General features: G+C 48.4%; 1 protein-coding gene across 2 annotated transcripts in view; it reads left to right on the forward strand.

Moving 5' to 3' along the window:
* The window catches only part of BID (BH3 interacting domain death agonist), a 506113-nt gene extending 496148 nt beyond the window's left edge, over positions 1-9965 (forward strand). For both annotated transcript variants that reach the window (XM_085652162.1, XM_085652163.1), the window contains exon 5: positions 9446-9965. In XM_085652162.1, coding sequence (XP_085508288.1) covers positions 9446-9457 — 12 coding nt within the window. In that variant the 3' untranslated portion in view covers positions 9458-9965. The remainder of the gene's footprint in view (positions 1-9445) is intronic.
* Positions 9966-17704: the final 7739 nt, after the last annotated feature.

The following is a 17704-nucleotide window of genomic DNA, read 5'->3' on the forward strand; positions in this document are numbered from 1 at the left end:
TAATCACCTCTTACTTAGATATAGTATATCTATATCTAACCTATATGGACACATGGTAACCTATCAGCCACTCCTATGGCAGGCCTTAATAATCCTGGAGGCAGAGTGCTTGGTTTCATGTGAGATGGTGCTCTGGCATGAGCTGAGCCTGTCTGCAGCTTTCGGAACAACGTCCTTTAGCTGTTTCATGATATTGCCATACCATATACTCTTAAGTGCATTATGTACCTCGCGGTCAAATGCTAACTTTGGTTTGGCTTTATCAAAACATGTCGAGTAAGGTGTCCTACGATTTGGAATACTACCCCCTCGCCAGTTCTGGCGACGTGGGTACCATTCCACCCTTCTAGAGGGACGCGACATGTACCTAACCTGAAACCCGGGTAAAGTTAGACAGAGCCTCAGCATCACAAAATGGATGCTGCCATCACAGACACAAGTCTGCCCTCCTGCTGCTGGGAGTCCTTCCAGCTTGGGAGGTGTGGACAAAGGGTTTCCTGTCAGGGGAGGTGCTTGCTCCACCCCAGACAGGATTTTGTGTAGTGGGTTAGGGAGGGCTGAATAGATTGAGACATGCCTGGGGCACACAAGGTGTCCCTGTGCATATGCCAGTTGAAACCGGAGCTGGGGCTCTCCAGCCCCAGTCCTGGCGCCAAACTGGACAATGGAAAGGGGGTGTAACCACCCCCTTCCTGGTCCCACCCAGAGGAGGGACCTAGCAGGTAATCCGGCTCCTAGATTTGGAATAAGAGTAGGAGCTGTGTCCCAAGACTTCAGATCATCCTGAAACTCGACTTAAATAAGAAGAACTACTGGACTTCGATGTTCTGCTGCACAGAAGACTGAAGAGAATCTCCCTTGTGGCCAAGGAGTGACCACCCTGTGAATACAGGCACCATCCAGCAACTCAACGACTACTTTGCCGCCGCCGGAGACCGAGCCCAGAGCCCGACAAGACCCAGACTCCCAGACATCTCTGAGCCAGATCCACAGTCCCTGCAAAGAAGAGACCCGTGGAGGCACCGAGAGACGTGGGACCGGCCATTTTGAAACGTCCACGACAAGCTGACTGCACAGCACCTGAGGCATCCTCAATGCTGTGCTTTGGGCCCTGAGAAGCCCCAACACCGAGCAGCATTTGCACCAAAGACCAGCCCTCCAGCATCCACGAGATCTGCGTGGGGCCCTTTTGCTTTTTGCCACTCGACGCGTCATCCCGGTTACTGGCCCGTTGGCTAGTGGCCATCTTGGCGACGAAGTCTACGAACAACACCGCTGGTCTGGTTGCTCCAGACTGGCCCTTGCTACTGTGAAAAGGAGCAGCCCCTCTGACCTTGCTGGTTAGAGCACCAAGCTTTCATCGATTCCTACGTGGCTTGATTTAGCCAAGGCCTGTTTGCTCTAATCAAGAAGCCGACACCGCCATCAGCTAGAGCCTTCGTGGGACAGCTCGTGGGTGACTCCTGGACGTCGTCGATCCCTTCACTTCCAAGTAGCTGCGGAGACAAGCTTCCTTTCTTCACCTGTTGGCACCCGACATCGCCTGGTTCCTTCCTGGTTCCACGCCGGTCACTGGCTAGTGACTTTGAACACTGTCCCCTCTGCTTACAGGTCGTCTATTCTTCAGATCCACCCTTGGATCCACCCAAACTCTTCCTGCCTGGCCCCCTGCAGCATCTTCATCCTCAGGCTCCATAGACCTGCACGACGAAACCCGACGCACTTTGACCCCTATGCACCCGCTTCCTGTGGGTGAGGTAACGCTGGCACTCCGGTGCTCCTTGGTAGAGAAACCTCTCTAGTGTCTAGGTTTCAAGTTGTTAGGTTCTGTTCCATCCGGAAGACTCCTTTTCCTTTAACTTTGTGACTTTTACGCACCCATTGAAATCAATAGGTGCACGCGTGTAACTTTTCACACTGCACACGCATCCTGTGGGCCTCCTGGCCACTAACTACAGTTAGCTCCTTATCGTCCCAGCGATTCCCAAGGCCCTGGGCCTTCCTTCCTTTCTATTTGTGGTACTTATACCACTATTTTAGTATATGGTTTAGCTGGTAACCTGGCCCATCCATAATTGTGCAACTTTTGTATATTTAAACACTGCCTTGTTTTAACAAATGTGCTTCTGTGCTCATAAAGAGTATAGGGGATACTTTTGAGTTAATAAATACATATATATTTTGAATATATATCTGTGTGGTGTCCTTTCATTTGGTATTCAAGGAGGTTACATATGGTAAAACAGCTGGCTTCACGTGCCCTCGAGTTTAGCCTGCAGACTGCACTGTCCACGCTACCACTAGGATAGCTGGTCTATCAAGGTTGACTTCAACCACCACCATAAGGGTTGTTTGGCATGGTACAAGGTGATCACTAGAATTAGTGAGCAGCATATACAAGGCCAACGTCTCACACCGGGTACCACCACTGGTGGGGCCACTCCGGAGCTATAAGGATCATCCGTGCTCTGGTCCTGTAGAATTTCTGTATGACCGCTGGGATGAGAGGGAGAGGAGGAAAAGCGTACAGCAATTTCCGCGACCAGCTGATCAAAAGTGCGTTCCCCTGAGATCCCTGTTGGGGAAACCTGGAGGCGAAGACGGGGCATTTTTTGTTTGCCGCGTCTGCGAAAAGGTCGATGTCCGGTACTCCCCACTGCCAGAAGATCTCTTGGCCGACGTCTTCGTTGAGCACCCAGTCGTGTGCTTCGACGAAGTCTCTGCTGAGGCCGTCTGCCTGCACGTTCAGGGTCCATGGCAGGTGAACAGCGATGATCGAAAGGCCTCTCGCCAGTAGCCACCGCCAAATGGACTGAGCTTCCAGAGGTAGGACTCGTGATCTGGTGCCTCCTTGCTTGTTCAGATAGAACATAGTTGTTTTGTTGTCTGTCTGAATCTGCACATGGCTGGTTTGGAGGGACTGATACAGGGATTTGAGAGCCAGATGGACTGCTCGTAGCTCCAAAAAGTTTATATAACTCTTTTTGGTTTTGGACCAGAGACCTTGTACCTGAAGCTGGTCCATATGAGCACCCCAGCCCTGCATGGAGGCATCGGTGACCACTGTCTGTGTCGGAGGCGTTTGATGGAAGGGGACGCCGTGAAGCAGATGGGATCGTTTCATCCACCATCTGATGAAGTCTTTGGCGGCTTGGTGGAGAAAGACCAGATCTTCCCAGCGACCTGCCCTCTGCGACCACTGATCCTCTAGCGCTTGTTGTAGAGGACGCATGTGAAGACGTGCATTGGGCACAATGTAAATGCACGAAGCCATCGACCCCAGAAGTGACGACACTTGCCTGGCTGTGGGGAATGCAGTGTCGAGAAGTGTGTGGCATTTCTGAAGCATGGATAATAACCTCTCCTCCGAAGGACACACGCTTACCTTTGCGGAGTCCAGAGTGGCGCCCAGGTAGTGAATCCGCTGAGTGGGATTGAGGACCGACTTTTTGTAGTTGACTTGTAGTCCCAATGACTGTAGCAGATTGAGGCAGAACGAGAGATGGCTCTGGAGTAGAACAGGAGTGGAACTCTTCAGGAGCCAGTCGTCTAGATAGTGATAGACGAAGATCTTCCGTTTGCTTCCACCGCCATACACTTGGAGAATGTCCGTGGGGCGGATTTGAGGCCAAACGGCAGAACTCTGTACTGGTAGTGCTGATGAGAGATCTGAAACCTGAGGAATGTTCGATGTTTCACTGAGACAGGAATATGAAAATAGGCATCCTGCAGGTCGATGGCACTCATCCAGTCTCCCTGGTGAAGATGCGGGAAGATTTGATGCAGGGCTAGCATTCTGAACTCTTCCTTCTTGACAAATCCGTTGAGCAGACTCAGGTCGAGAATGGGTCTGTACTCTTTGACTACTCCTCGCTTTTGAACTAGAAAATAGCGGGAGTATACTCCTTGATTTCTTTGCAGGAGTAGTACTTCCTCTATGGCGTTCTTGGAGAGGAGAGTAGCTACTTCGTCCAGTAAAAGCCGATTTTGAATTTGAGGAAGGTGCTGCCTCCGTGGGGATACTTGGGGAGGGGGAGCATTGAACCTCAGCAAGTAGCCATGCTGTACAATATTCAGAACCCATCTGTCTCTTGTGATTGCTTCCCACTCTTCCAGGTGAAAACTGATACTCCTCCTATCGGAGTGGCGAACGAGCGCGGAGGAAGTAAGACCTCACTGCTTGAAGGAGGACTGCTGTTGCTTTGCGTTCCCTCTCCCTCTGCCACGACCCCTTTGTTGGAATTGGGGCTTCCGCTGGTTCTGAGAGGACCATTGAGGTGTTTGAACGCGCTGATGAAAAGCGTGCTTTTCGCCCTGACGAAAGCGCTTTCGATATTCCTTGCGCTTCTCCAGCCAACAGCCTTAACGGTGTCCATCTCAGCTTTCATCTTGTTCATTCGGTCATCAGCGTGAGCCCCAAATAAGGATGAACCGTTAAAAGGCAAATTAAGAATTTTCTTTTGAGCATCGGGCTTGAGGCCCGTTAGCCGCAGCCAGGCTGAGCGTCGAGCGCATACACCATGGGAGTGGCCATGTGCGGCGAGGTCCGAAGCTTCCGCAGCCGCACTTATGATCTGATTGGCTACAAGCCCACCTTCAAGGAGAACTTCATTGAAATCCTGTCTGTCTTCCCTTGGAAGTTTTTCAGCAAATCTGGAGAGGGAGTCCCAAAGTGAGCGATCATAACGCCCCAGAAAGGCTGAAGCACTCGCCACCTTCATGTATGACGCGGAAGTGTTGCACATCTTCCTGCCATAGGAATCCATTTTCTTACTGTCTTTCTCCGGTGGGACAGAAGAGGAAACAGACGCAGAGTGGGACTTCATGGCAGCCACCACAATCACTGAGTCCGCTGGCGGGTCCGCTCTTAGGAATAAGGGATCCTCGACAGGAGCCTTATACTTCTTAGCGATTCTTGAAGGCACAGAGCCCACCGTAGCAGGAGTGAGAAATGTGGCCATAGCTGGCTCCAACAGCCCTGGCACCAACGGCAGCAAAGGTCTGGGTGCTGAACGGTGATGCAACGTATCAAATATAATTGATGTGGGAACCACCGGGGTGTGCAACGTGATGTTCAATTTCTGCGCACCTCTACCCAGGACGTCAGAGAAAGTAGCGATGTCATCAACAGGAGACACACGTGATGGAGGTGTGGAGGAAAAGGTCGGAGAATAGTCCCGGACCGAGGACCTTGTGGAGAATGACCAGGTGGGCGATCTAGTGCGTCGCCTCTTGTGGGGCCGGTCACTGTGATGAACCCTGGACCGTGATCTGTGTTTAGAAGGTGGTCTTGGTCTTCTGTGCGGGGAAGGACGTTCCCTGGATCGTGACCGGCATGGAGAAGGTGACCTTGGCCTACCAGGAGGAAACTTGCTTCTACGCGGAGAAATCCTGGAGGGAGAGTACGTGCAAGAATAGTCCGAGCCCGGACTTCTGCGGTCACCTGTACCCACATTCTGCAACCAGCGAGGTGAAAGTCCAAACTTCTCTGGGGCCTTAGGTGATTTCTCCGGAGAAATCTGTACGATATTTAGACCTGGAAATGATGATCGATCCCCTGAAGATCTAGATCTGGCTCTCTCCGTGGCCACTGCAGTTCTATCCTTCGACGTCGAACGTCTCGGCGTCGATGATGTTTGTGTCACCATCGGTGCGGATTGCCGCTCCGCCCTCGACGTTGGCCTCGACGCCGATCACCTATGGCGACGCGGAGACCTCAACGTCTACCTTCGTCGTCGAGCTGGTGACTTCGACACCGACCTTCGTCGTCGAGCTGGTGACTTTGACGTCGACCTTCGCCGTTGAATTGGCGACTTTGACGTCGATTTTCGCCGCTGAGTTGGCGACTTTGACGTCGACCTTCGCCATCGGTCCGGTGTTTTAGATGTCGATCTTCCATGACGTCAAGTTGAGGTTGATCTCCTCGACGTCGAATGTCTTGACGTCGATCGACCCACTTGCGGCGAGATATCCGTCGTCGCAGCTCTCGAAGCTGACCCCCTCGAGGTCGGCGGAGAGTGTCTCGACGTCGACGTAAGCCTCGACGTCGACGGAGGCTGTCCGGATCTCATCGGACTAACAGCCTTTGAGCCCGAAGGACTGTGCCTCGACACCGACTTACTTGTATGCGGCGGAGAATCTCGACGTCGAGATGGATCTCTTGACGCAGAAGAAGTCCTGGGTCTTTTAGACGGTGACTTCGACGGCGAACCTCCTGGAACCTTAGTCTTCCTGGGATCAGGAGAGGTGGTATGTCGCCGTTTCTGAAGTCGTCTAGCTGAAGAAGGTGGTTTTAAGGATGAATGGTCGCCTTCACGACGGCTTCTTTCCTTCTCCAGCTAGGCATGCAGCTTAATGTGCTCTCTATCGCGCAGAGTGCGCCTGGAAAACTTCTGGCAGTGAGGGCACCGGTCAGGATTGTGTGAAGTTGGTAGACACACAATATACACTGAGTGTGGATCTGCCAGTGCCATCTTATTGCCACAGGAAGGGCATTTCCTGAATAAAGCAGGCATTCTGACTGGAAAAAATTTGAAATTATTCAGGAAACCAGCAGAATAAGCTTTCAGGAGCCAGAAAACGTTGAATTTTCTGAAAAAATCTGAAGAGAAAAACTTTCAGTCAAAAAACTGAAGAGCTCAAGCTCCAGGATCCTCCTAGAAGGAGCCGGAAAAAAGAACTGACCTAACTGTCACCTGTGGTGCATCATGGGAGCAAGGGGTCTCCTGCAGGTCTTAAAGCCACGGTCCCCCTACTATAATGCCTTAAAGGCAAGGTGTCAGTTTTCTTTGTTTTCTTGATACTCTGCTGCAGCCTACAGGCAAATGCCTGCAATTACAAGTTTGCTTTATGGCAATAAAGCATTGTTGTGTGACAATTGGCTTAGTGCTTCCTTTGTTCCTTATGGTTTAGGGGTACTACTATGCAAACCTGTGTAATTTCAGCATTTTTGCCATGTTTGAAACATTTTAGGCTGCATGTATATGTTTTCACATATGCATATATATGTATATATGTGTATTTTCTATATGCTCCGGGATCCCGCACGTGGGCGGGGATTATTCATAGATTATGACTATTGATGAGTATCCCCTGGATGAGAACTGACGTCAGCGCGCGAGGGCTGTGTCTAAGTACTCCGACGTCATCCCGGCGCGCGACAACGGACGCGGAGCCGCAGACGACGCCTAGCGACGCGCAAGGGTATTGCTGACGAAAAATCTTTCCGGATCCAGCCTGACGCCTGGGGATATTCTAAGGTGAGGAATCTAACTAACTAATGTTTCTTACAGATATATCGTTACCGAAGGTAAGTAACTTGTTCTTTACTGCAACAAACTTGATTAATAACTTCTCGCACAAAGTCTGGAAAATCAGGGAGGGAATCAAGTATCACACTCCAACTGGAACCAGGAAATTGCTACTGATACCAGGAAAGCGTCTGTGTGATCGTCTTCCTTTAGAATGATCTCTGAAACTCACTTGAGAATAGCCATCTCTCTCACCAAGACGTCTCCCAAACCCTGTGACTTGATGCCACTGTATCAAGCACATATGACTATGGCTGAAAATTCTAGATTTGTTTCCTTGACTTTTTTCCCCAGAAGTATTAGAAATAGGCCATATCTGTACCCTACAACACAAAATAAATAAAAATACCAAGGCACACACCTACAGATCCATTACAGTACTATCCTTCTTGAATGCATGAGCATACATGAGAACAAACAATACTTGCCAGTGTTCTTAGACATATCTGTAGCCTTCAATAGCATGAACAACATCCTTCGGCATACCTTATTCCAGAGAATGGACATCAAAAATGCGTTGCACATCTGTTTCAAAGACTTCCTGATGAACAGAACACTATTAACTAAAATCACATCAGAACCTTCAGCATTTGTGTGGGCTTCTACAAGTTTCATCCTTGCCTCATTACTTTTCAGCTTTAATGTTGAACCTTTGCAGAGAAACCTTCCCCAAACTTGGTACCAGCTTCCACCAGTACATGGATGATAAACAGCTCTATCTTGTGATCACCAGCACATACAACATTCACATTCTAGACCAATACCTATCCATCATGAACTCATGCGTGTCCCAGGTGAAAGTTAAAGTTAAAGAAAGATAACACACAAAAGACAGCGTTCCTTCGACTGTCTCCTATCAACTCACCTCCTTCCCAGATAGAACTGCTAAATTACTAACCCTACACATCTTCAGTAAGATTGTAAAATCTGCAAGGTCTGTAGGCTTCATTTTTGTATACATTATTTAATCAGGACCTCCATGTTAAAGCAATTTCTTATAGTGCCAGATTTCAACTGAAGGTACTTTTTAGCATTAGACACTTTACCCCTTATCACTTAAATTCCGCTGTTCAGGTATTGCTGATATTGTGCCTTGATAACACAAATAAGGTACTTATCAGATTGCTTAAGTGCCCCATAGCTTCGCACGAAGCGAATCTCAGCTCTGCTTCCAAGCTAATCAAGTATACGAGAAAAAAATATCAACAGAATCACTTGTTTTAATTTTCCTTCCATAAATACAATTGTAATCTTCGCTCTACTTACAAGGCAGAATATAGTTAATGTAAAGCCAGAACTCCCATCTACCTTGCACAGAAATGAACTATCAAAAGCAGGAACATAAGAAGAAAGTCCACATTACTCTTCAAAACACGTTAATTAAAAACATGTTAACTATCAAATGTTTCTCAGGGACTAACGAACCAGCCTTATCCCACCCAGGTATGGTATGCCTTTCCTATAAGAACAAGAGCAAGCCAAAGGATCCCGTCCTAAACTATCTATAACACTTCTTACCGGGGTGAGCCAGTGACTTAGTTACCCTACTGATGCCCTACCACATCTTGTTGACTATATCTCCATACTTTCCCTGACATTATATACATCATGTAATTTGTATACCACGAAGATCTGAACTGGACCCCAGTATAAACTTCCTGATGATTAAACAACTGCTAGAAAACGTTCTATAGTTATGAATCTGGCTGTATTAACATTACCTTGTCTGTAACAATAGTTCTCCTGCATGGATAGAGTCTGAAGATTCATGACTGACCCTTCAGGTCGGCTGCATATTTTAGGAGCAAAGAATTACAGGTGAATGGTTCCTTTAGGTACTGGGCTCTCTAAGACTGAAAACACCCCTAGAAACAAAGTTAAAGGACCATTCATATTTTTGCTCTGCTTCCTGTAGTTCTCCATTTTCTAATTTTCAAACAAGCCAATTAATAACAAGCAGGCTTAAAGGAAATGTTAAAACGAAATGTAAGTGTTTGTCAGGGAGTGTATTGTAAGGTTTGAATCTCTGTGGCTACTTTCATTGGAGACTTTTTGTTCGAGTTAAATACGTTTTTCATCTAAATGTTTTGACAGATCTAAAAACAAACAACTCAAATATTTTTCTTCCACCACAGGATAATGTATGAGCGGATTGAAGCCTTGCAACAAAAGGATGTCTGGAATCAACAGATCCAAACCTTCAGGTTTACATTGCTAGCACGGCCATTATGAACAGACTGTCTTTTATTCTTCCTTCAAATTTGTTATAACTCCAGCTTTTCTGACGCATCGCTGACATTGCTAAGATTTCTGCAACCAAGTTCAATTCTGTTCAACAAGAGGAAAGAAATTGGTAAATACAATAAGCAAGCTGTGCGAGTCTCATCAGTAACAAAGATTGTACAGTACATCGGTTGTGTGAGCCGAGTTCCCCCTAAGAGCTGCCACATGAACAATGGTAACCCAGAACTTGAACGTTTAAGGTTAATTGACATGGCAAGCATCATGAAAACAGAAACAAAGACATTATGTATTTTCGTAAATGAAATCGGATGCAGAATTATTTTCGATGTAATTTATGGGATGTGCGATTACATCGTGTGTACGAATTATATTTAATGAAATAAAAAAGTTTCCTCTTATAGTTTACAGTCAGTCACTTGTTTGGCTTCATTTTCTGATTAGATGTCAAATACTACAGGGTCTAGTAACAGCAATTGTCTGACTTTAACAAATAATGCCACAGTAGCGTTTACTCAAAATACAAAAACATTTTAATCTAGTCTAATCATTGAATTAGACTAGATAAAAAGTTTAATTTAAGTTTTTTTTTTTTTTTAAACCTTTATTTACGTCAACATGGTACACAGCTATTCAGCCGACATCCCGGAGGTCCGGCAGCACGATGAGAACAATACGTAAGAAGGTCCATAGCTATAGGTCAGGAGTAACAAAGGTTTAGTTTTAATGCAAATGAAAAAATAAAAAACACAAGCAAGGCAGAGCATATAATAAGCATGCGCTAGTTCTCAGCTGGGGCGAGGTCCCACCCCCCTCAGCGGGGCAGTACACCACGCCAAAGAAGTGAGGGGAAAGCAGAGGTACGAACTCCAGGTTGTGAACAGTTTTACGTCCAAAGTTGGAAGTAGAGCTAAGGGGAAAGTTGCACGTCAAGCATCTCAGTAACCGGGGGCACACAAATATCTCCCCTATAATGGTTCCATTGCCCCCATATCTTATGCCATTTCTTAGGGCGACCTCGGGCACTGTACACTGTTTTCTCCCGGAACATGCCCCAGTCCATATTTTCCATCCATGTTACCAGGGTGGGAGGTCTCTGGGATCCCCCCAGCTGCGCAATATCTCGCTTCGCCACCATATTCCCCAGGGTCATCCATTGGGTCTGAGAGGCATCATTGTGAGAAGTTGGCCTGATGTATGATGTCACTAGTTATAGTGTACACCTTATATCAGTCCAAATACCCTTATGGTGATTGGTTGTAAAGTCAACCTTATAGACCAGCTATCCTAGTGGTAGCATGGACAAGAGCAGTCTTAGGCTAAACTTTGAATGGCATGTGAAGCCAGCTGTGATACCATATATAATCCCTTGAATACCAAATGAAAGGACACCGCAACAGATATATATATAAAATAAAGTGTATTTATTCTAAGCAAACCCTCAGCACTCTTTATGAGATTAGAGGTAAGTACAACACAGTCTTATTAATGCATACAGTAAGTCACACAGGTAAGTAATACAGTTAGGCCCTAGGGGCCACGCAAACCATATACTAAGTAAGTGGTATAAGAACCACTGTCACGGAAATAGAATAAGCCTAGGCCTAGGGAATCGCTGGGGCTACACTACACTAGCGTTAGTTAGGAAGTGGGAGGCCCACGGGATTCGTGTGCAGAGTGGAAACACTCACGCGTAATGCGTAAAAGTCAATAGCAATAGTACAGTTTAGGAAACGGTAGATTTAGGACACTTCCGGAGTAGCTAGGAAGTTGAGACTTGAAAACTAGACACTAGGATAGTCACTATCCTGATGAGCACCGGAGTACCCAAGTTACCTAGCCCACAGGCTGCGGGTGCATAGGGGTGAAGATGCGTCGTTTTCGTCGTCGACTCCTATGGATGCCTGAAGAAAGATGCTGACAGGCAGTCAGGGGAGAGTGTCCGGTGGATCCCAAGGCTGGGATCAAGAAGAGAAGAAACCTGCAAGCAGAAGGGACAGAGTCAAGGTCACTAGCCAGTGACCACGTGGAACCAGGAAGGAACCAGGCGATGTCGTGAAGAGTTGCAGGTGAAGGTGAAGCTTGTCGCTGCAGCCAGGAGGACCAGGAAGCGTCGAGGACGACCAGGACCAGGAGGCGAGCTGTCCCACGAAGGCTCTTGCTGTCGGCGGCGTCGAAGTTGGACTAGGACTCACCAAGCCTTGGCAAGCGGAACCCACGAAGAACAAAGGACTTGCTTCTGGTGCAGACCAGGAAGGTCTGGGGTGCTTCTTCTTTGCAGAGAAGCGGGAGCCAGTCTGGAGGAGCCAAACCAGCGCAGAAGATTTCAGGGTGCGTCGTCACAGAGGCCACTAGCCAGCGGGCAAGCAACCGGATAGACGCGGCAAGCAGGAAAATGCTGAAGGGCCCCACGCAGGACTCGTGGAGTGTGGGGGGCTGGTCTTCGGTGCAGATGGTGCTTGGGGTTGGGGCTTCTCAATCCCCGGTGCACAACTTCGAGGGTACCTCAGAAGCTGCGCTGTAAGTTACTAGCCACTTTTCCCAGGTAGCCGGTCCCACGTCGCTCGTCGCCTCCACGGATCTCAGCTCTGCTGCAGATGTGGATGAGGGTCGGAGAAGTCTGGAAGTCAAGGCTCTGGTCGGGCTCTGCAGTCGGTTCCTCGTAGAACGGTCGCAAAGCAAAGGGTAGTCTCTTGATGGTGCCTGTTTGCACAGGGTAGCCACTCCTTGGCCACAAGGGAGATTCTTCAGTCTTCTTCTTTCGTCGAATGTCGAAGGTCCAGAGTTTCTGTTCAGTTTTGCAGGTTCAGGATAATCTAAAGTCTTGAGGCCCAACTCCCACTCTTATACTAATCTGGGGGGCTGGGATACCTGCTAGGTCACGCCTTATGGGTGGGACCTGGGAGGGGGTGGTTACACCCACTTCCCTTTGTCCAGTTTCGCGCCAGAGCTGGGGCTGGAGTGCCCCATCGCCGGTTTGAACTGGACTATGCAAGGAACACCTTGTGTGCCCCAGGCATGTCTCATTCCTTTCAGCCCACCCTGCCCCAATACACTAAAGGCTGTCTGGGGAGGTGCTAGCACCTCCCCAAGCAGGAAACCTATTGTCCAGGCCTCCCTGGCTGGGATCACTCCCAGCTGCAGGAGGTCAGACTTGTGTCGTGGCAGCAGCATCCATTTTGTGATGCTGAGGCTTTGGTCAGAGGCTAACTGTTGAAGTATGATTTTAACATGTCTTTCCCTCTAGAAGGGGGGAATAATATTCTCATGTCCAGAAATGGCATGGGGGTATTATTCCCTAGTGTTAGACACCTTACACGACATGTTTTGATAAAGCCAAACTATAGTTACCATAACCGTCTAAGATTATAAGGCACTTTAAGAGTATATGGTAGGCTATATCATAGAACAGCTATAAGGACAAGGTTCCGAAAGCTGCAGACAGGCTCAGCTCATGCTAGAGCACCATCTCACATGTTACCAAGCACTCTGCCTCCAGGATTGTCAAGGCCTGCCATAGGAGTGACTGATAGGTACACATGTGTCTATATGTAAGTTAGGTATAGGAATACTACACCTAAGCAAGGGGTGATTACACGACCTTGCCCCAGCTGAGTGATCAGCCAGTTGTGTCAAAATGGAAGGCCAGGCCAGGGGTGGCATAATACATGCTGCAGCCCCTGGTAGGCCTAGGGTACACCTATGCCCTGGGTACCTAGGGTACACTGTACAGGGGCCAATAAGGTGATCCTATCCAAATGGGTTATGCACCTAAAGTACATAGTATTAATTTAGAGAGAGAACAGCAGGGCTGTGGGTCTGATTAGCAGGCCCACAGCCACATCTAAGTCGAAAACCAGTAAAGCAAAAGCAAAAAGTGGGGGTGAACATAGAAAGCAGACCCTACTCTCCTACACAACCCCCCCCCCCCCCCCAAACTTAGGGACATTAAACTAACCTTGACCAGTTGAGTCTTCATGTTCTAAGTGGAAATATCTGGAGAGTCCATCTGCATTGGCATGGTCAGTCCCAGGTCTATGTTCCACTGTGAAGTCCATCCCCTGTAGGGAAATGGACCACCTAAGAAGTTTGGGATTTTCACCCTTCATCTGATTTAGCCACAAGAGGGGCTTATGGTCTGTCTGAATCTTGAAGTGAGTGCCAAACAAGTATGGCCTCAGCTTCTTCAGGGCCCAAACCACAGCAAAGGCCTCCCTCTCAATAGCTGACCAACGTTTCTCTCTAGGGGTCAGCCTTCTACTTATAAAAGCAATGGGCTGGTCTTGACCATCTACATTCAGTTGTGAAAGAACAGCTCCCACACCTAACTCAGAAGCATCTGTCTGGACAATGAACTCTTTGGAGTAGTCTGGACTTTTCAGAATAGGTGCACTGCACATGGCCTGCTTCAGGTCATCAAATGCTTTTTGACAGCTTACTGTCCACTGAACTTTCTTTGGCATCTTCTTGGAGGTCAAGTCATTAAGTGGTGTCACTATGGACCCATAGTTCTTAACAAACTTTCTGTAGTACCCAGTCAGGCCCAAGAAAGCTCTGACCTGAGTCTGGGTAGTTGGAGGAGCCCAGTCCTTTATGGTCTGGATCTTGCTCTCCAGTGGTTGAACCTGACCCCCACCAACTAGGTGGCCCAGGTATACAACCTTGCTCTGCCCTATCTGGCACTTAGTGGCCTTGATAGTGAGGCCTGCCTTTTGCAGGGCCTCTAAAACATTCCTCAGGTGGACCAGGTGATCCTCCCAGGTGGAGCTAAAGACAGCAATATCATCAAGATAAGCTGCACAATAATCATCCAACCCAGTAAGGACTTGATTCACCAGCCTTTGGAAAGTGGCAGGTGCATTCTTCAAACCAAAGGGCATTACCACAAATTGATAATGTCCTCCTGGGGTCGAGAAAGCAGTTTTGGCCTTTGCACTCTCAGCTAGTCTGATTTGCCAGTAGCCTGCTGTTAGGTCAAATGTGCTCAAAAACTTAGCAGCTGCCAGTCTGTCAATGAGCTCATCTGCCCTAGGTATTGGGTGGGCATCTGTCCTAGTGACAGCATTGAGACCTCTGTAATCCACGCAAAACCTCATCTCTCTCTTACCATCTTGGGTGTGAGGTTTTGGCACAAGGACTACAGGACTAGCCCAAGGGCTCTCTGAAGGTTCAATGACTCCCAGCTCCAACATCTTTTGTACCTCAACTTTTATGCAGTCCCTGACATGGTCAGGTTGCCTGTAGATTTTACTCTTCACAGGCAGACTGTCACCAGTGTCCACCTCATGGGTGCACCAGTTTGTCTGACTTGGGGTCAGAGAGAACATATGTCTGTAGGCCTGCAGAACTTGTCTGCAGTCCTGTTGCTGATGGACAGTGAGGCTGTCAGAAAAGACCACACCATCAACTGAGCCATCATCAGGGTTCTGAGTCAACAGGTCTGGGAGAGGGTCACTCTCTTCCTCCTGCCCCTCATCTGTAGCCATGAGTAGCCCCATGTCTGCCCTGTCAACATATGCCTTCAATCTGTTGACATGAAGCACCCTGTGGGGGCTTCTGGGAGTCCCAAGGTCCACCAAGTAGGTGACTTCTCCCTTTTTCTCAACAATAGTGTGGGGTCCAGACCATTTGTCTTGGAGTGCTGCTGGGGCCACTGGCTCCAACACCCACACTTTCTGTCCTGGCTGGTAAACAGTCAGTACAGCCTTTTGGTCATGCCAAGCTTTTTGGAGTTCTTGGCTTGCCTCAAGGTTTTTAGAAGCCTTCTTCATATACTCTGCCATCCTGGAGCGGAGACCAAGTACATAATCCACTATGTCTAGTTTGGGTTGTCTGAGAGGTCTCTCCCATCCTTCCTTCACCAAACACAGGGGTCCTCTTACAGGATGCCCAAACAAAAGCTCAAAAGGGCTGTAGCCAACCCCCTTTTGTGGGACCTCTCTGTAAGCAAACAGAAGGCAGGGTAAAAGGATGTCCCATCTTCGCCTAAGCTTGTCTGGTAATCCTTTTATCATTCCCTTTAGGGTCTTGTTGAATCTCTCAACAAGCCCATTGCACTGTGGGTGATAGGGTGTGGTGAACTTATAGTTAACACCACACTCCTTCCACATTGCAGTCAAGTATCCTGACATAAAGTTGGCACCTCTGTCAGAAATGACCTCCTTTGGAAAGCCCACTCTGGAGAATACTCCAAGCAGGGCCCTTGCCACAACAGGAGCTGTTGTGGTCCTCAGGGGAATTGCTTCTGGGTACCTGGTGGCATGGTCCACTATCACCAGTATGAATCTGTGCCCAGATGCTGTTTGTGGGTCCATTGGTCCTACAATATCTATGCCCACTCTTTCAAAGGGGACCCCCACCACAGGTAGTGGTATGAGGGGGGCCTTTGTGGTGCCACCTGATTTGCCACTGGCTTGGCAGGTGACACAGGAGCGACAAAACTCCTTAGTATCTTCTGACATATGGGGCCAGTGAAAGTGAGGGACAAGCCTGTCCCAAGTCTTGTTCTGGCCTAAATGTCCTGCAAGGGGAATATCATGGGCCAAGGTTAGAAGGAAGCCCCTGAACTTCAGTGGTATGACCAACCTCCTGGATGCACCAGGCTTGGGGTCTCTAGCCTCTGAGTACAGTAGCCCTTCATCCCAATACACTCTATGGGTACCTTGAGCATTCCCTGCAGCCTCAGCAGCAGCCAGCTGTCTGAGGGGTTCAAGAGAGGGGCAGTCTAATTGAGCCTGCCTCAGATCTGCCCTGGAAGGTCCCCCTGTCCCAAGAAACTCAACCTGATCAGGTTCAAGTTCTTCTAGGACAGTTCCTTCAGGGCTCTCAGAATCATCCTCCTGGGAGGGCTGATCCACTACCTGAGGCAGGGGGGAAGGCACAGCCTTAACCCTACTGCTCTTTCTCTTGGATTGTGACTGGTCCATAGTTTCAGGATCCAGCACTTGTTCAGTGTTGCACTTTTTGGCCTGTGACCTGGTCACAGCAAGGACATGTGCATCTATCCCCAGCATTTCTGCATGGGTCCTATACTCCACTTCAGACCAAACTGAAGTTTCAAGATCATTGCCCAGTAAACACTCTACAGGAAGGTCTGAACTAACAACAACTTTCTTGAGGCCAGTTACCCCTCCCAGGAGACGTTAACAATAGCCACACTATGGGAGGTAGTGGCATTGCTAGCGTTGGTCACTAGGTAATTCTCACCTAGTATGATCTGTCCAGGGTCCACAAAAGCAGGTGTCACCATTGTGACACTAGCTCCAGTGTCCCTGTAGGCCTGAGCCATTCTTTGGTTGATAAAAGGTGTCTGTCTGTACTTGCCCAGGTTACTGGGGCCTACAGTAGAGGACAAAGCTAAGTCCCCATCACAGATCAGAACAGCCTGAGTAGGTACTCTGACTAGGCCAGAATCCTCCTCAGTTCCCAGGGTTAACCCTACTACACCCTTTTGCTGGGAACCACCACTTACAGCTGAACTAGGGGGTACAGTTGCCTTAGGGGCAATGGTGGCTAGGGGCTTATCCTTTTTGGTGCACTCACTAAACCAATGTGAGTTGGACTTACAATAGTTGCACCATGGTTTCTTTTGGCCATCTTTCTTCTTATCCTTTTTGGAACCACCCTCCCCCTGAGCCTTTTGGGGGCCTGGTGAAGACTTCTGGTCTTTTTGTTTCTGCTCATTACCCTTCTGGTCTGCCTTTTTCTGATCACCGCCCTGGTTCTGGTTTTTCTACTTAACTCTAGTCCTGACCCATCTATCTGCCTTCTTTCCCAATTCTTGGGGAGAAGTCAGATCAGAATCAATCAGGTGTTGATGCAATAGCTGGTTTTGACAGTTGTTAAGTATTTGCTCTCTCATGATCAAATTATACAATCCTGTATAGTCCTTAACCTTACTTCCCATTAGCCAGCCTTCCAGAGCCTTAGTGGCACAATCTACAAAGTCAGTCCAGTCCTGAGTCTGTGTCTTCTGGGTATCCCTGAACAACAACCTGTATTGCTCAGTGGTTAGGCCAAACCCATCAATCAGAGCACTCTTCAGGACAGTGTAATTATCTGCATCCTCATCACTAACTGTGAGGAGCTTGTCTCTTCCTTTCTCAGAGAAGGAGAGCCACAAGATAGCTGCCCACTGACTTTGGGGTACCTGC

The sequence above is a fragment of the Triturus cristatus genome, chromosome 4_1 (genome assembly GCF_964204655.1).
Source record: "Triturus cristatus chromosome 4_1, aTriCri1.1, whole genome shotgun sequence".
Classification (NCBI taxonomy): domain Eukaryota; kingdom Metazoa; phylum Chordata; class Amphibia; order Caudata; family Salamandridae; genus Triturus; species Triturus cristatus.